This window comes from Tasmannia lanceolata, unplaced genomic scaffold (assembly GCF_043159265.1).
Source record: "Tasmannia lanceolata isolate RefF3 unplaced genomic scaffold, GAP_Taslan_0.1 ptg000018l, whole genome shotgun sequence".
In the NCBI taxonomy this organism is placed as follows: Eukaryota; Viridiplantae; Streptophyta; class Magnoliopsida; order Canellales; family Winteraceae; genus Tasmannia; species Tasmannia lanceolata.
Window position 1 is genome coordinate 1,879,014 of NW_027518695.1, and position 19,919 is coordinate 1,898,932.

Genomic DNA, 19,919 nt, shown 5'->3' on the forward strand with positions numbered 1-19,919 from the left:
ACTTGATGGCGATAGAGTTGAAACAACTACTACAAGTGCACATGTTAAAAGAAGGGAATCTCCAAGCAATTTGGTTCAAAGCCATATTTAGTTGCCCCTCTTTGCAAGAGAGAAGGATCACCTCATAAGAGAATTTGCCTCATTCATTTATTTTGTATGAGGTGGCACTTCTCTCTTGAAAAAGTGGGGCTGCAAAATTGCTCTTGCCAAATTGCCAAGACAACCTCATTAGAAGAAATGGATCTGCTAACCAATTTCACATAAAGCCTTTGTGCAGCTAACTTTTGTACAAGAAAACAGCCACCTTAGATGATTTAATGAATAAGACAAAATCTGATGAAAAGTGAGCCTGTGCGGCCGTTCTCTCGTGCAAAAGTCAGTTACGAAAAGGCTTTCTGTGAAATTGCCTAGCAAAATAAATTATCACTTCTCAATGTAATACATACGGAAATGTTATCAACACAACCATATTTTGATATTTGCACAAACCCAGCTGTCTTTTCTTCTTCGATTGGCTCGAGAGAGCATTTTTTTTTGGGAAAATGTAATAGGGAACCTTTTGAGAGCTCTTCAAATACTAAAAGATAAGATAGGTTAGTGAAAATATGAAAATATGGTTGCGCTGATATCATTTCCCAAATACATATTTGGCCAGTTTATTTTTTGGTAAATGTTATCAGCACTACTGTATTTTGATGATCGCATTCATTACTTTATTAAATGTACGGTATACCCCGTACCATAGAATGATCCAAACCGACCATTGAGACTAAATAGATTGTGCTCCAAAATTATTTCCTTAGGTTGATCTAACCCTCCGATCTGTAGAACGGAGGATTAGGATCTGGAAATGATTTTTGGGGCACTACCTATTTAGGCTGTGGCCCTTCTAATGATAGCCGAACGATAAAGCAAGAACAGAAAAAAAAAGAAATTTCCAAGAATAATTGGCAGAGAGAAAAGTACCGAACTAATTATGACCTAGTCAAAACCAAATCAACGCCAGTAACCCCCATACCTCTCTCATTCACTTTCCTTCCCAAAATGAAAGTCATGTCACGGTGTTACGAGCCATGTGACCATAATATCTATCTCTCTCTCTGCTATTCTGCTAAGCACCAGTTGTTTGTAGAGAGAGTTTCAGGAATCTTCACTGCCCTAAAAAAAAATACCGAACTCCTCTCCCTCTTTCTCTCATCCAAGAAAGACCCAAAACCCCAATACAATAAACAACTTAAAAACAATCAAAACGCCACACGCAGACTCGTCTCTGCACTAAAACTCGGTTTGTTTCCTCTCTTTTTTTCCCCAATTTTTATTGCTTAGAGATTTTTTTTCCCGATGTATATTTTCCGTTTGAATATGCTTGCTTGTACATGGATTAGATCCAATAAATGAATGAGACCGTCAGGAATTTTTATTTATTGATATTGTTTGATATAATTTCATTGTTTTTTCACCGGGGTTTTTTTGTTGTTGTTGTTGTTGATATTTTTCCTTCTACGAAGCATGTATTTTTCCATTTTCTATTGTGTCTATGCTATAATTTTTTTTTTTTTATTATTTTAGATGCTGGAGTTATTTCGTTTCTTGCTTTAAATTAATGTTCTTTATGCAATGGAATCAGTTTCTGCTGCTTTACATGTGAATTGGCATTGGATCCTTTGGTAAATCTGTTGATATTAAGAGAAATGATGTATCATGTTTATCAGATTGCTATGTTTACTGTTATGTTTATTGCTCATAGGAAATACATACAAAGATTTTATAATCGAGGATTGTAAAATCCTGGATTTTATAAGCTAAAACCTGGAATTTATAAACTAAAACCTGGGTTCTACATTTTCAGAATTGTAAAATCTAGGTTTTAGCTTATAAAATTCATGTTTTAACTTGTAAAATCCAGGTTTTAGTTTGTAAAGTCTAGGATTTTACAAAAATCAATTATAAAATCCATGTTTCCAAACGGCCCCTTGGAATCTTAGCAAGCTTGAAACATGGATTTGTGGTATGCAGATTGTAGTTGGGAGTCTAATAATTCATTAGTGGGTTTGCACTAAATTCAAAGAAATTTTATGTTTAAGAGAATTGATACCATGGGTCGCTTGTTTTTTTTAAGCCCTTGATCATATGATAATCTTGGAAAATGTTTAGGATTTAAGCTCAACACGTGAATGTGCAATATGCAGTTTGTAGTCAGGAATTTATAACTTTATTAGTGGGTTTGCATTAACTTCAACAATTGTTTTTTTGATATCTTAGGACTTATCCAAGTTTTTATGCTCTATGTTCTCTGCATAATGGAGGCTTCTTCTTTTTTTTTTGTTTAAATATATGTGTTTGCAGATGTTAACTGAATTTTGTTCATTGCAGGAGAAACCTGACACTATTGGCTTGTCAATGGCTCAAGGTAATTCTGGTTCTGAATCACCTTGCCAGGATAATTCTGGTTCCGAATCACCTCGCCGAAGGGCTGGTCTGTTAAGAGATCAAGTCCAACTGGTAAAGAGGAAAGACTCTGATCGGTATGAAATTGTTCCTATCCAAGAAACACTGTCATTTGAGAAAGGATTCTTTATAATTATCCGCGCATGCCAGTTGTTGGCCCAAAAGAATGATGGGATAATATTGGTGGGGGTAGCGGGTCCCTCTGGGGCTGGAAAGACCGTATTTAGCGAGAAGGTGGTCAATTTTATGCCAAGCATTGCAGTCTTATCGATGGACAGCTATAATGATTCCAGTCGTATTATTGATGGCAATTTTGATGGTAACTTTTGCTTCCTGCATGCAGAGTTAGCGTAGTTCTCCTGAGCTACACAACGGTTGTTGTTTTGGATGTATTTCTTATGCAGCAATTGAACCTCTGTGGAATCAGCATGAATAAAACGCATTGATCTTGGCATCTATGACATTTAAAATACAGAAGATCTAGTTTTGACATTGAGTCCTTCCATAGCTTGCAGATTCCTTTGGGTGACTATTATGCTGCTTCTTGATTCCTTTGGATGATATTTTTTGGGGGGAAGAAGCCAAAAATTTGATGTGTTGTTCATCCTGGCCTTTTGAAGTATAGAAGTTTTTATGTTATTGATTTTATTATAACTTGAAAGAGTAGGTCTATAGTTAGTACTCTTTTACATTAGTTTTTGGGTAAATAACAACTTTTATGATAGAGCAAAGAGAAATTAGTTATACTAGGGTTAGAGATTCCCAAATGCAGTTCCACAAGTGAATTCACTAGCACATTTGCTTCACGCAAAATATGACTAATAGATATTGAATTTAACATCTTTTCTATATTGCAAGCTAATATCCGAGGCCTTTTAATTATTGATATTGTTATTACTGCTTTATGATAAACAATAAAACACCAGTCGCAATGTGGAAACATGATTTCCATATCCCAAAACAAAATCTCAATGGATTCCACCAACTCCATTGTTTCCGTCAAAATTGTGAGCCCACAGGAAATTAATGAAGGATCTTGACAATGTCGAATATACGTCTGGAAGTTGTCTTGCTGGATTTAGTCTATAGATGGTAAGTTTGATTTAATTTTCTAAAATTACGTATCATAATTACAAGGTAAAAGATATTAAATTTCTAACAACCAACCAGTCTTTGACACGAGTCATTGTTTCTGTATGTTAATGGTGTTGCAAAATTATTGAATTTTCATTCAAAAGTGAGGTTGCTTCAAATCTTATTTCTGAACTGCAAACTTCAAAACATGACCTGAAGGAACCATGTTTCGTTTTATATAACTTATGTTTTGCCTTATTTTCTTGTGATTATTATTGAACTGTTAGCTCCATCCTCATATCTGCATCTTTCAAACAGTCTTTGTGTCACTCTTGCTGAAACTTACCCTCTTTGTATTTTCTATAGCATCCATATAGCTGATTAAATATATGGGTTCCCGAATTATAGATCTTCTGTTAAAAATTATTTAAAATATGCTTCTTGTTTATCATTTTACATGTCTTACCAGAAAACTTTGTACCATTCATTGGGGCACACTAGTAATGAAAATGCAAGCAAAATGCATGAAATATTCTAACAATTGTAATGGTGAAACAGACCCACGCTTGACAGACTATGACACTTTGCTTGAAAATATTCATGGTCTGAAAAAGGGGCAGCCTGTTCAGGTGCCAATATATGATTTCAAGTCCAGCTGTCGCATAGGATACAGGTCATACACCAATTTCTTATTATATTCTAAACGGGTTTTGATATTTTTATTGAACCATAATTTTCACGGTGTGTGTGTGTGTTTTTTTTTGGTACTGCTAACAGGACTATTGAAGTACCCAGCTCTCGGATTGTAATTATTGAAGGCATCTACGCTTTGAGCGAAAGGTTGCGACCTGTAATAGACCTTCGTGTATCTGTGACGGGTGGTGTTCATTTTGACCTTGTGAAAAGGGTTTTACGGGACATCCAACGTGCTGGCCAAGAACCAGAAGAAATAATACATCAAATCTCTGAAACGGTTCTTTCACTTAACCCATGTTGGATTTTTTTTTCTTCACATCCAAGTAAAGTTTAAAAAACTTTGATTTGCACATATAATTCTTATTGATGGATTTGTTTATTCAGTTTCTAATGATTCTCTGCTACATCATTCTTCACAGGTATACCCAATGTACAAGGCTTTTATTGAGCCAGATCTGAAAACCGCACACGTAAAAATTATCAACAAGTTTAATCCTTTCTCTGGGTTCCAGAATCCTACTTATATTTTAAAGGTTTATATCTGGTCCATTTCTTTTGAAGTTCACAAGATCATCTGACAATGCTTTTACTGATTATTTGTAAATTGATTGCTATTACTGTAGTCACCAAGGACTTTGACAGCGGATCAAATCAAGGCCGTTATCTCCCCAGAACATACAGAAACCATGGAGGAGACTTATGACATATATCTCCTGCCACCAGGTGAAGATCCAGAAGTCTGCCAATCATATCTGAGGATGCGAAATAGGGATGGAAAATACAATCTTATGTTTGAGGTTTGTTGTTGGTAACGTATAGCATCTTCCCATCTTTTTCAAAACCATGAAATAAATTCTGAAGTAGGGACAGTTATGCCTATCTTTATGTTGCTGATTGTTTTTCGATTTGCAGGAATAATATCTAAATAGCTGGCTTGTGTGGTTTACCTTTTAAATGTTACACTATTTTGATCTTTGCATGTTACAACACATATAGAGAAAATCTAATGGATTGCATATTTTTAGGTGATGGTTGCATAGAAAGTCATAAAGAAGACACCCTATTCTAGTGGTGTATGAAATATTCTTAAAGCTAAGATTTAAACGGGATTATTGAAATCATCAGAGTTTCATCAATCCCTGTCTCCAACCTTGGCTAATCAACATCTTTTCTTTTTTTTTTTAAACTGTGAAGCTTTATTAGAAAAATTGCTAGTCTCAACGACCGTGATGATAAAAACAAAACACCAAACAAAATGAGAAAATACCGCAAACAAAAAACCTCAAGGAGGTAGATGATCAAAGGTCTCTAGCCCCAATCTAGCCACCCTAGACTGGGCCAATTGGTCCGCCTCAATGGCATCCACAAAGCATCAAGAGTAGCTGACCCTGCCCTTTACACAGCGAATGGCGTTGAAGAATCACCCTCCACTATGAGAGAATCAAGGAAGATGAATCCTAATCAACAGAGCCTAAACATCTACCTTGTTAGAATCATTCGGATCAGATTACTCCCACATAACCTCATTCTCGTCACTTACGGAGCAAACACCAATGCCAGCTGGACTTGGGTTCCCAAAGCTAGAACCATCAATGCTGGACCATCTATCTCACTATCATCCTAAGAATGTCGACTTTCCCCTCGCTGGCCCACCATCTCAATTTAGATTCAATAAATCTAAGCTTCTTCCCCGTTCGAACATCCATTGGTCCCAGAACCTTTGCCTCTACCTAGTACCCACCAACCAGGCAGCCTCTCCCTCATGTTCCACTCCTCAAGTCAAACCAACTCAAACAGAAATGGTGAAGGCCCTCACATTGTGAATTGTTGAAAAGGCCCACTACTATCCACTAACCGTCGTCTCAGGCAAACAGGAACCACATAAACACCGCTAACCTCCTCTAATGCAAAATGTCACATTGTACCATGCCACTCAAATACCACCAGTGGCACCGATTAAATCCAAAGATGACAACCTGAATCTCAGTATACCCCAAAAGATGTTGATTAGTGCCAAAAGATCTGTGTAGGATAATCAACATTTTTTGGGGAGCATTTTTGAAAAAAAAAACATGAAGAACCACCAATATAAGAATAGCTTTTGAGTTTTAATCACAGCTACCTTTTGGTTGCTTAGACATAAATTAACCAATTCTTTAATCTGTCATGAACTTTTCCGAACCAGGGAAAAGTTCATGAACCTTCTCTGTTTCTCTGATGCCACGATTCGGAAGTGAACATATAAAAGACCGCGTTGATTAATTATAAACTTATGTAAATTTGGCAAGCCAAACTAGCACAGCGAGATCCTCATTTTGTCCTTCACTAAGGAACACCATACACTGTAGCTTTTCAACTAAGACAGACATGTTTCTGGCATGTTGGCAATGGAAACTTGACACGTTGACATGTCCATACCATTATATGATTATATTAAAAGATATATTTTTATACTCACTTTAGTTCATAAAGCATAAGATGGAGGAAGATGTATCTATATTTTTGGAATTACATTAGATAAATCAAGGGTTTTTCTTTTGAATAGGCATGCCAACATGTTTAATGCAGCAGTTTTTAAAACATATACTCTTTATCCCGATGTATCTATATTTTTGGAATTACATTAAAACTTTATAGATAGTATTTGAATAATACAAAGTGAGACACTTAGATAAATCAAGGTTTTCCTTTCAAATAAGCATGCCAACATGTGGGTAATGCGGCTGTTTTTCTTGTTAAAATTTATACGCGTTATCTGGATGCAAAAAGCTATACTGCAAAAATGCGATCCACTTTCTCCCTACATGCTGACACAACAAAATATATAGACACAGAGCCCTTATTTAGGTTAATTTGTTATGAACTCTAACAAGCAGAAGCAACTGACTTGTTCATAAGAAAGCCAACTAAAATTTGGACATATTCACAAGAAACCATAGTTGTAAATTTCGTTTCGGTGGCCATTTCGTTTTGGCCACCGAAACGAAATTTCGGACAATTTCGTTCGAAACTTTTCGGTAAATTTCGTCAAATTTCTTTAAATTTCAGTCAATTCCGGTCAATTTCGGTCGATTTCGGCCGAAATCCGGAATGAAACGAAATTTTCGTCATTTCGTTCTGGTTTTCGGCGGAAACCGAAATGTTTCGTCCATTTCGGACGAAACGAAACGAAATTTACAACTGTGCAAGAAACCCTTTCTATATGTGTATTCTTTGTCTTTGTAAAATCTCCATGGTTCAACTTTGTCCTGCTATCTTGCGTGCCCCACATGATTATTGTAGCATGAACCTATTTAATATTATGTTGTGAAAACTATGTGACACCAAATATGGTCGGTATGCTTCATCTCCCGAATGAATTTTTTTCCTCATTAGTAGGAAGACCAAGGATAGTGTCTAACTTGTCATATCTTGCTATAAGTTAACTTCTTTTCTTTGAGAGTTGGTGGGCATTATTGGATCAATATCCATTTTTAAAATCACAAAAGCATCCTTGTTGATTTCAGGAATGGGTTACTGACCCTCCATTCATCATATCACCGAGAATCACCTTTGAAGTTAGCGTGCGCCTTCTTGGTGGGTTGATGGCCTTGGGATATACAATTGCTGCCATCTTAAAAAGAAGAAGCCATGTTTTTTCCGATGATAAAGTTTGTGTGAAAATTGACTGGTTAGAACAACTAAATCGCCATTATATTCAGGTATGTGAACTTGCATTTTATTCTTATGTTTGAGTAGTTTTTGTGTGCCATTTCTTGTTCTTGATATAACTCTTCATGCAAGAGTTTATTTATTCACCATGTAAGTTGCATTTTGGCTAGGAAATTTGGTCAAAATGTTGTGTACAGGTCATAGTTAGGCTAGTACCACATACAGTTATTAGCATGCTTGTAACGACCCGGATTTTTGGACAGAATTTTTATTTTATTTTTTTAAAACCCGGGTCGCTACCCAGAAGAAACAAGCTAAAACTCATTAGATGTAACAACTACTACTATTTTCTCCCCTTTGAACTTATAAACTAGAAGCATCAAAATTAAATAGTTCTACTGACATCAAACATAAAAAGAGAGACATATCAAGACAGGATATTCCGTCAAGGCCACATGGCTACACCAATTACTCTATCCTCACTCTTGCACACCCCTTTTTTTTCTCAATTTCCTCATTAGCATTTGCCATCCAATGTCATCAGTTGTAGCAAAACCTGTGGGGGATTTTTGGTGTTAGTTCAATGAACTATACAGGGTCATTCGGTAATCTAAAGAAGTACCAAAAACAATTATGATATTAAAGTGCATAATTGAACCATTTGTAAGTATAGATTAATAATGATATCTACAAGAATATGGCAACTAAATGATTAAGAAGATAAACTATGTATCACAAATTAATCTTAACTACACAGGGCATATCCAAACAATTATTACTCTTATTAAACTATGAATGTGTAACGAAAAATTTAGAGTTCTTTAATTATGAAATGGGTAACATGTGACAGCTTTCCCAAGGTACTGAGGCTCTCAAATCGCCTATTACCTTGCCCACCAATACGTTCCACTAACCCTGCCAAAGATAGTGGGCATGGGGGACTTTTTACGATGCGCCTACTGGCCGCTCCGCCTCTTGACATCAAGGCCTAAGATGATGCATTTACCGCCAAGGGGGGTGCGCTAAAACCCAAGGCCGGCTTGAAATTCTATGATTCCTGGACGACTCATACCTCCGTATAACCCTTATGCTTATACATTTATATCTCTTGCCAGTGTATTGGTATTATTTACCAATCATATTCCTATACCCGTTTAAACAATTTCTATACTTCAATTTTTCATTCTATAGTAACACTAACATATCAGGATATGAAACCACTAACATTTCATGATTCTACATTTCAACCATCAAATAATAAAAATCTCATGCTCGCTAAATAATTCCTATCATACACAATTAAAATCAATAATTATTCAAAGCACTTAAATAGAGTACCGTCACCTGCCTTGAATTTAAACCGGATTTTGTGGGGCAAAACCTGAAAATCTCTAAGTGAGAAGAGACTGTGATCGACCTGAAATATAAGGTAGCATGTAGATTAATTTTCCAAGTTTCCTTAACTCCTTTCTAGACTAAATTTTGAAAACACTTTTATATTTTTGTGTCACTTTAACGTTAGTTATCCGTTTATTTATCTAAACCATCAAGTTCCAATTAAGTTTTAATTAAGCACTCATATCTAAGGTTTGAGGTTCATTAGTCCATTCAAAGCCACTAGTTAAAATATAATTAATTGTTAAAGATTCAAAGTCCATTCAAATACCCGATTTCCACGATTTACCCCTAGTAGTCAACTATGAGATTTTTAGATTATTCAAACCTATCAATAGTTACACCAAGGTTCATCGATTTTTACCCTACAAGTATAACTGTCTAAATTTTAGCACTTTACATATTACACAAACACACACAAAAATTAAAATAATATATATATAGAGGAATGATAGATACAAGGGAGCCCTTGCATAAACCTTGCATAAAGAGCCAAAAAAGGGCTCTAGATTGGATCCACGTCATCAAATGTAACTGAAAATGACGTGGATCCAATGAATAGCCCTTCTGAGGCTCTTTATGCAAGGGCTCCCTTGTATCTATCATTGCTATATATATATATATATATATATATATATATATATATATATATATAGTTTGGTACAAGGAATTCATGTTAATGTGTGATCATACATTTTTTTTAAACTAGCAACTGTTAACTTTAGGGATTAAATCCATACGCACAATAATCATGCTATTTATAACTATTTTCAACAACTAATTTTTTTTAACATCTTTATACACAAGATCACTTATTTAACACGAAATACACTGTTTCATATGTCTAGGATCATTCATAAATGTAAATCATGTTTTTAGTACATATTTACAATTTTTCGGGAATATGTTTTTATGCGAAAATCAAGTACAATTTGGCTTATACTGCAGCTATGTATTTTTAAATTGTTTTTAAACATGTAAATCGCAGTTTCTTTAAAGACCTACTGCTGTTCCAGACTTTTGGAAGTGTTTTATGCCCTCAAAAACCAATTATAACACTCCGAAATCATATTATTAATATACCCTCTACAAATATATATATATATATATATATATATATATATATATATATATATATATATTATGTTTTCATTTAATTTCCACAACTATTACACGCGTTTTTGAATGATTAGGTGTATGCTTTTACATATCGATTAACGAGTATGTTTATTCTTATACAAAAATCGAAGGTATGCCCTAGAATTCCTTATTAGGCTGAAAAATATTTCTAGGGTTTATTTTCTTTGTAAAAATTGTGATTTTAAAACTCTAATATATATGTTACTCATTTTTTAAAAAGAAAACAAGAAAACAAAAAGTTCTTTAGGGTTCTTACTTGATTGGAAGGTAGAAGACCACAAATCCTTTTTCTCTTTTACTTCTTCTCTTTTCATTTTTTTTTCTTTTCTTCTTTTGTCTTCTTCTTTTCTTCTCTCTCTCTATTTACATGAGTCTCTCTCTCTCTCTCTCTCTCTACGCTTGCTCAAGTTGGGGGAGAGAGAGAGAGAGAGACCAAGATATGCGTTTTTTTTTTCCCTTTTTGCTTGTTGTTTCTTAATCTAAGTCTAATAGGTTAGTAAGTTTCCCAATTTACTTAGTTTCTTTATTAATTACTTTAGTGTTTAAGCAATTCTTAAAAAGACTTTAATTCTTTTGATATTGGCACTCCATACGTGGCCCACTCATGGGCGTGTGGAAATTTGGGCACGAGAGAGATTACGACATGCATATTTTTTTTTCTTTGTTTATTATTCACAAATTGGTTTCCAATATAACTCTAAAGTTTTAATTGGTTGCTATAATTTCTCTAATCTACTTGATCTTATCAAGGTAAGTTAGCTATGTTAAAGAGGACTAAAAGTAAAGTAAACTAGGTGGTCCCACAAGTTTTCACGCATACTCCTAAAATTGGGAGTTGTGTGTTCGTATTCTCCCCCCAATGGGGATCGTAAATCCCAAAAATCTCTCACAAATTCCATTTTTTTGTCTTCCCATCTTTATTTCTTTAATTAATTAGTTTTCTTGCTATATTCAAGGTAGTTTCAATACTTATCTTTGATATTTAAAGAAATTAATAGATTTTGGGTTTTAATTAAAGTCATGGGCCCACTTACTATTTATAGTAAGTTCGGACTTACTATTTATAGTAAGAACAGACTTATTATTTATAGTATGTTCGGACTCACTATTTATAGTAAGTGCGGACTTACTATATATAGTAAGTTTGATAAGGACACCCTCAAAAATACTTAAGTGCTGCCTGTTAATTTGATAATGACACCCATTAAAATATATATATATATATATATATATATATAAATAATTAAAATTCCCAATTTGGGCCGGGTATTACAAATTACAATGCTTGTTTGGAGAGTCTTCTAGTTTAATCCAATGTGATTCAGTGACTAGCGAAACATAAGTTCTCTCTTTGACTAATATCAGTATATAACCTGGAAGAAGTTTCCAGAATCTTAATTTTGCAGAATGCAAACAACCTTACCCTTCCCTCTAAGTATTACTGAAACACCAGTGAATCTATGCACTTTTGCAATAAACATGTTCTCACTATGCTTAAAAGAATTCATTAGGCCATGCATGTTATTAGAGAAATGACAGCATAATGTGTCTATAATTAGTGACTAATTGGCAAATCCTATAAGTCACCATATTTTATTAAGAAATTGTGATACTTTGTTATGTGAGAATGGAAGTCCATGGATGAGATGTTAAAAAATGGAAAGGATAATGTTACAAATCTTATGATATGTGAAATTCCAAGGGTGGTCCCGAATTGGCAACAAATGAGGAGGGAAAAATTAGGTTTCTAACAAGTTTTAACTCTTTTGAAAACTCAAACCCAATTTTAGAAATTAAGAGATCAACAATAAAATTCAAGCACACAAGTTAAATCTAAAGTGCAAATGCAAAATAAAGAGCAAGAGTAAGAGAGATTGCACCCGAGATTTAAAGTGGTTCGGTCCTCTAAACGCGAGCCCTACTCCACTCCACCAACCAAACCCGTTGATGGCTTCACTATGTGATCTTCTTAACTTCGGCGAAGATCGGTGCCGATTACAAATTCCGATTACCTTTAACCTTGGTGGCAATCTTCACCACGGAGAGTGGGCTACGCTTCTCCGAACACTCGCCCAATACAAGTTCTTTGAGTAAGAAAGAAAGAACAAAAATCCCTCACAAGGGTTTACAAGAATTGCAGAAGATGTACAAATTGAGCCTATGATCCAAATCCTAATCTTTAGAGGATGAGAGGCATTAATCAAGTTTGATTCACTCTTTGGATGTTCAAATGGAGTTTTAGAGTGTTAGGATTCCTCATTGTAATGTTTGGAATGCCCATATATATAGGAAAAACCAAATATGACCGTTCAATGGCATTGTTGTAATTCCTGGAAAATTCGCAACGGCTAAAAATCTGACCGTTGTAGTGTTCTCGGAGTTCTGAGAATATTTCTCGGAGTTCCGAGAAAAAATCTCGGAGTTCCGGGAATACAAACAGAAGTTGGAAAAAAGTCTACTAGACCATTTCTCGGAGTTCCGAGAATTTCTTTCGGAGTTCCGAGAAGCCTATTTCATGCAGATTTTCATTTTTTGTTTTTAGGCTTCCAACTTAACACCAAAGTGGGATTGCTATGAGGGTTCCAAGGTGTTGGAACTCCACAAAGTCAATCACTTATATATTTAGGGTGTTTGTTTATTTACTTAATTATGCCTCTAAAATCTAAAACTAAGATTGGATCTTTTACAATCTAAATATGACTTTGGTCTTCAATGGATTCTTCAAGTCTTCATTTGTCTTGGACTTCGATGTCTTTGGCCTTCATGATGTGGTCCAATGAGATCTTCTTGGCCTCAATCCAAGCAATGTTGTCTTAGCACCAATGTGATCTACAACTTAGACAATCAAACACATTAGTGATAATAAATCACTTGTGTATTGGAATCATCAAAATAAGATGGGAATGCCAAGGTGGAAATCATTGGGCTTACAATCTCCCCCTTTTTGATGATGACAAGCACAAGAGATTTTCCAATAAAAGCATACATATTTTCCTTACACTAGAATTCTCTCCCCTTTTGGCATCAATAAAAAAGATTGGGGTAAAAGAGAAACAATGGGATGAAATATTCACTTTAAAGCTCCCCCTTTTTCAAGAAAAAAGACAAACCTAGAACTCCCCCTATTTAGAATTTTTATTCAACATAAGAGGGGATATTTTAATTTACCCATAGAAAGATATTCAATTTTTAGAGCAAACGCCCCTAATCTAAGCACATATGAAGATAATCATATGGGGGCTTTGGGAACCCAAGATTTCTTGGTTCCACCATTATCCCTAATCTTAGATGCACATTGGAATTGGTAATGACCATTTATTCTACAATAATGGCATCTAACATGAGGGTTAGATACGCTAGTCCTATCATATGCATGTTTAGGTCTTTGACTAGTCTTCTTTAAGATTATGTAATAATTTTGTCACCATTTAAGAATCCATGGAGACATAATCTTAACCTTTCATTTTCATTATGAAGATGGGTTATTTGATTTAGAAAATAATTAAATTCATCTTCATAAGATTTGGAAGAGCTTGCCACATCTTGGAGTTTTGCAATTTGGCAAGTTTTCTCATCCAAACAACCCTTAAGGGTTTCAATCTCAAGTTTAAAATTTTCAAGTTGTGCTTGAGATTTGGAAGAAGATTCATTTTTCAAAAAATTAAGTTCATTTTCTAATTTTGAAATGGATTTCTTTTGAACTTTATTTTTAGAAATTTGAGAGTGCAAGGTTGAGCACAATTCATCATATGATATTTTTTCACTATCACTACTAGATGAATAACACGAGGGGTTAGAGTTTACCTCATCTTCATGGGTGAGTGCCATGAAGCAAAGATCATCTTTCTTTTCTTCCCCTTCGCTTGAACTCTTTTCCGAGGTGCTAGTAGCATCCCATCCGGCGGCAAGAGCCTTATGTTTCTTCCATTCCTTTTTTCCCTTGTATTTTGATGAAGATGATTTGAGAAGAGGACAATCCGGACTTTTGTGTCCGGTCTTCTTGCAATTATAGCATCTTATTCCTCCTTCTACTTCATTTTCTTCTTCGTTTTATCCTTTTTATGTTTCTTTCTCCATAAGCTTTTAAATTTTCTTAAAGCTTCTTCTTCATCGCTATCCGCCTCGCTAGAGGATGATGAGTTTGCTTTGGAGGCTTTTAGAGCTAGAGATCGACTCTCTTTTTCTTTCTCTTTCGGCTTCTTCTCCTCTTGTCGGCTAGTGAGGAGCATCTCATGGGTGATGAGAGATCCTACAAGCTCCTCCATGGTTAGCGTCTTGAGATTCTTTGATTCTTGTATGGCGGTTACCTTTGGATCCCAATATGGAGAAAGAGACCTGAGCAACTTACTCACAAGCTCATCAGTAGGATAAGATTTACCAAGATTTACTAATTCATTAGAAATTTTAGAAAAACAGGTATACATTTCGGAAATGCTTTCGTTTTGATCCATTCTAAACATTTCATATTTGCTCTTTAACAAGTTTATTTTGAAATCCTTAACTTGAGATGTTCCCTCATGGGTAACGGCAAGTGTATCCCAAATAACCTTGGCGGAATCAAAAAGAACAACTCGATTAAACTCCTCCGTAGATAGGGCGCAAAACAAAGAATTTATAGCTTTGTAATTTAAATTTGCATGCCTTTTTTCTACGACATTCCATTCTTCAAATGGTTTGGAAGGCAACATGTATCCATTTTCAACAATGTGCCAAAGTTCCACATCTATCGAAAGAAGATAGATGCGCATCCTTGTCTTCCAATGTCCATAATTGGACCCATTAAAGAAGGGAAGTCTAGTTGTGGAATGGCCCTCCGGAAGTCCGCTTTCGTTTCTATCCGCCATTTCACAATTAGAAAGTTGCCAAAGATCTTATGATCTTTCCCCTGTTTGAAATTTTTAAAGAAAAATTTACCAAAGATTTATAGAAAAGAAAATCTTTTAAGAGCCTTTGCTTTGATACCAAGTGAAATTCCAAGGGTGATCCCGAATTGGCAACAAATGAGGAGGGAAAAATTAGGTTTCTAACAAGTTTTAACTCTTTTGAAAACTCAAACCCAATTTTGGAAATTAAGAGATCAACAATAAAATTCAAGCACACAAGTTAAATCTAAAGTGCAAATGCAAAATAAAGATCAAGAGTAAGAGAGATTGCACCCGGGATTTAAAGTGGTTCGGTCCTCCAAACGCGAGGCCTACTCTACTCCACCAACCAAACCCGTTGATGGCTTCACTATGTGATCTTCTTAACTTCGGCGAAGATCGGTGCCGATTACAAATTCCGATTACCTTTAACCTTGGTGGCAATCTTCACCACGGAGAGTGGGCTACACTTCTCCGAACACTCGCCCAATACAAGTTCTTTGAGTAAGAAAGAAAGAACAAAAATCCCTCACAAGGGTTTACAAGAATTGCAGAAGATGTACAAATTGAGCCTATGATCCAAATCCTAATCTTTAGAGGATGAGAGGCATTAATCAAGTTTGATTCACTCTTTGGATGTTCAAATGGAGTTTTAGAGTGTTAGGATTCCTCATTGTAATGTTTGGAATGCCCATATATATAGGAAAAACTAAATATGACCGTTCAATGGCATTGTTGTAATTCCTGGAAAATTCGCAACGGCTAAAAGTCCGACCGTTGTAGTGTTCTCGGAGTTCCGAGAATACAAACAGAAGTTGGAAAAAAGTCTACTGGACAATTTCTCGGAGTTCTGAGAATTTCTCTCGGAGTTCCGAGAAGCCTATTTCATGCAGATTTTCATTTCTTGTTTTTAGGCTTCCAACTTAACACCAAGTTGGGATTGCTATGAGGGTTCCAAGGTGTTGGAACTCCACAAAGTCAATCACTTATATATTTATGGTGTTTGTTTATTTACTTAATTATGCCTCTAAAATCTAAAACTAAGATTGGATCTTTTACAATCTAAATATGACTTTGGTCTTCAATGGATTCTTCAAGTCTTCATTTGTCTTGGACTTCGATGTCTTTGGCCTTCATGATGTGGTCCAATGAGATCTTCTTGGCCTCAATCCAAGCAATGTTGTCTTAGCACCAATGTGATCTACAACTTAGACAATCAAACACATTAGTGATCATAAATCACTTGTGTATTGGAATCATCAAAATAAGATGGGAATGCCAAGGTGGAAACCATTGGGCTTACAATATGTTTCCCTGTCAATCTATTGATTGAAGCAATTATTTATTGCTGAATTCTCAAAATTTGGTTGGAAGCATACTAGTAATCCATATTTTAAGTATAAGAGTGTACTTTGTTACTACTTAAAAGTTAAGTGCATTTTGCATATTATTAAAATAGGGGCATATATTCAAGAAAGCTCATTTCTTATATAGCTTGAAAAAAAGACCTATTTCTTGTTTAGCTTCTATATTTAAATTGCCTGGCAAACCATATTACTTTGTTACTACTTAAAAGTTAAAGTGCATTCTGCATATTATTAAAAATAGGGGCATATGTTCAAGAAAGCTAATTTCTTATATAACTTGAAAAAATGACTTATTTCCTATTTAGCTTATACATTTAAATTGCTTGGCAAACTATATCATTTATGAATGAATTTTATTGGCGTATGGAATGAATCTGCCAGTAGTTTTATTCACTAATTTTAGCACTGTCTTTAATTTGTATTGATGTTGGCGAAAGGTGCAAGGAAGAGATCGTTCAGCTGTAAAAATCCTAGCAGAGAAATTGGGTTTGGAGGGTTCATATATTCCTCGTACTTATATAGAGCAGATTCAGCTGGAAAAACTTGTAAATGAAGTTATGGTATGGCACCTTTTGAGTTTGCCACCTTAAGCTGAATATTTCATTCCCTATTTCCATATAGTAAATTGTTCTAATCTAATATGATTGGTACACAGGCATTACCAGATGATTTGATGACAAAGCTCAGTATAGATGAAGATTTGGTTTCAAGCCCCAAAGAAGCACTTTCCCGAGCCTCTGCAGATAGGGTTGCCGAGAGAGCTAAGAATATGAAGAGGTATTTGTTTCTGATCCCATTCCTCCATTAGCCAATGAGATGTTTGTTGAAAAGAAATGAAAGCAGTTGATTTTTTAGAAGAAGATAGTTGGATCCTACTAAGATTTTGGAAATGGAAGCTAAGAAGAGGGTAGGGATTTTGCTAGGTCATTAGGGAATCGGAATATCATTGGAGCAGCAGTATAGAGATATTGTAGCAGTAGATGTGGTCTATATGTATGTATGGTTGAATGGTAATGAAAGTTCATATGACTGATTTCTGGCTTGGTCGGTGTGGTATATTTTGAAGCAGTTTTTCACGTTCCTATTCGATGCAAGGGGACAAGAAGCTAACCAACCTAACCAAGCTTGCTGTCAGCAATCGAAGGTTTGATGGAAGAACCCCAGAATCGCCTGCAATGCTTGCAAACCAGGTGAGTTTGTGCAACTCAAGAAACGACACTTTTAAGTTATTCTACAATACTGAAATCATCTTATGACATTGAAACACAATTGGAAATCTTTCTTGACATTGCTCTCAACCATCAAATCTCGGGCTCTTGACACTCTTAGGTGGTTGTAAACAACATACAGAATACTTGTATTGTAGCAACTCCCATCTGAAGTTCTTAACGTTTTCCCCGCTCTTTTATTTCTTATCTTTTTAGGGAGTCATTACTCAACTCTCAGAGCAGATAGCCACACTGAATGAGAGGATGGATGAATTCACATCCCATATCGAAGAACTGAATTCCAAGTTCAGCATTGGGAAATCTTCTACTAGCCAACAAAACCTCGCTCAGCAAGCTGAAGTTTGTAACGGATCTGCACCTACTTCTCTTTTCGTGTCTGGTTTAAGCAATGGTACCTTGGCTGGATCCCTAATACCAAATTCATCATCTTCTACCCAATTGGCCAAGGAATCTCAGTTATTGGAAGATGTATACCATTCTGTCCTTTTCATTTATGTCAGCTCATAGTCCTTTGTTTTCTATTTTAGTCTGCTATTCTACGCATAATCTAATTTAATCTGCTATTCTACCCAAAAATCTATTTTAATCTAGTCCTTTGTTTTTGTGAAATTTGTCATAAATAGATTGCAGTCATTGCACGGGGTCAACGTCAACTCATTCATCAATTAGATAACCTCAGCAGTTTTCTGCATGAGAAGGTCGAGGAGGTGGATCGCCGAGGAAGAACACATGGCAAAAGCATCATAACTGATGTTGATTTTTGCAGAAACCCCCTTATTCTCACGTTGGCAATAGGGGGTATTGGTATCATTTTGTTCAAGGGTCTGTTCCGAAACTGAGCGCTCCGGTTGCACAAATGCCAAAATTTCAGATGTTTTCTTGTCTCAGAGAGGACAAACATTGCATTTTCAGTTTGCTAACGACGCTTACTCTTCATGGAAAACTTGGTTGTTCAATTCACCAGCCGCCTTTGCAATTCTATTTCGACGCAGGCATTCTTTGGTAAGAATGAATGAATGTAGTCCAATATTTTTTTTCCAGGGCTGCATGGTTATAAATTAAGTCTTCTTTGGTCCCTTGCTTGTCTGATTTCGAGTCTTATTTGTATGGTAAATAATTTATAAGTTATGAATGCTTTAGAATTTAATTAATTTCAAATTTACTTGTTTTAAGGATAATCTTGGAATTAATTGACTATCTTAGATTTTGTTATAATGTTTTTTGTGGGGCAAGTTTGTAGTACTTCATTACCAACATAAAAGGCTGGGTTTAGGTTTGGATTGCCAGAAGGAAGTATCTCCATCAGCATCCTATCCCAATTCCTGTTTCAATTCCCCTATAAATGATATGAAAAAAATTAATTCAAAATATTTTAATTAAAATTTTATTCCAATCAGGAGGAACCTAGGGGTGCAACTTAGATCGGGTTGAGGCCAACTCTAACCCAACCCGAGATAGCATTCCCTCAACCCTAACCCTAACCAACCCCACCCTCGGGTTGACGATGGTCAGCCCTAACCCAACCCACCTCTAAATCTCTGAACCCTAATCCTACCCATCTAACCTGAAATCGGGCCAGGTTGAGTTGAGTTGGTTCAGGTTCGCCTTGGGCCAAACATAAAAATACAATAACCCACACAAAATCAAGATAAAAATAGAGGACACAGGTCAGGTTCGGGTTGGGCGGGCTGGCTTTTCCTTACCCAACCCAACGCAAGGAAATGCCGACCCAACTTGAGCCCGACCCAAGTTGCACCCCTCGAGGAATCAGAATACTACCTCTTTGACTATTTAAACGGCCGTCAAAGGTTACTACAGTTCCCAAAAAGCTCTCAGAAGCCAATTTAAAAAGAAAAGGCAAGCTGAGTTTGTGCAATTATTAAAATATGGTAGTGCCATTATCAGCAGCTGGAATCATATATTGTTTAGGTATTTAATAGTTGAAGCTTTAAAGAAGAATGCCAGCATCAAGCGGCTAGATAACCTTGGGGACACCCAATTTTCCAATTATATATAGATAAAAATGTTTTTCATATTTTGGAGCTAAGCTTGTGATA

General features: G+C 35.6%; 1 protein-coding gene across 2 annotated transcripts; it reads left to right on the forward strand.

Annotated features, from left to right (window-relative positions):
* Window positions 1-1,016: 1,016 nt before the first annotated feature.
* Window positions 1,017-19,040, forward strand: LOC143849702 (inorganic pyrophosphatase TTM2-like). 2 transcript variants are annotated; one of them, XM_077358860.1, is made up of 12 exons: window positions 1,017-1,285; window positions 2,374-2,767; window positions 4,081-4,195; window positions 4,300-4,495; window positions 4,638-4,751; window positions 4,842-5,015; window positions 7,725-7,919; window positions 17,071-17,193; window positions 17,289-17,410; window positions 17,700-17,823; window positions 18,058-18,330; window positions 18,486-19,040. In XM_077358860.1, exons 2-12 carry the CDS (start codon window positions 2,401-2,403, stop codon window positions 18,699-18,701), a joined length of 2,019 nt encoding a protein of 672 aa, XP_077214975.1. In that variant the 5' UTR covers window positions 1,017-1,285; window positions 2,374-2,400; the 3' UTR covers window positions 18,702-19,040. The 2 variants fall into 2 exon arrangements, with proteins under 2 accessions (XP_077214975.1, XP_077214976.1); XM_077358861.1 differs by having other exon boundaries at window positions 1,022-1,285; window positions 17,703-17,823.
* The last annotated feature ends 879 nt before the right edge of the window (window positions 19,041-19,919 follow it).

Coding starts and splice junctions, on each gene's coding strand:
- LOC143849702 (XM_077358860.1), top strand. CDS start 2,401: ATGGCTCAAGGTAATTCTGGTTCTGAATCACCTTGCCAGGATAATTCT. Junction 4,496..4,637: donor TACATCAAATCTCTGAAACG/GTTCTTTCACTT, acceptor CATTCTTCACAG/GTATACCCAATGTACAAGGC. Junction 17,194..17,288: donor AACTTGTAAATGAAGTTATG/GTATGGCACCTT, acceptor ATTGGTACACAG/GCATTACCAGATGATTTGAT.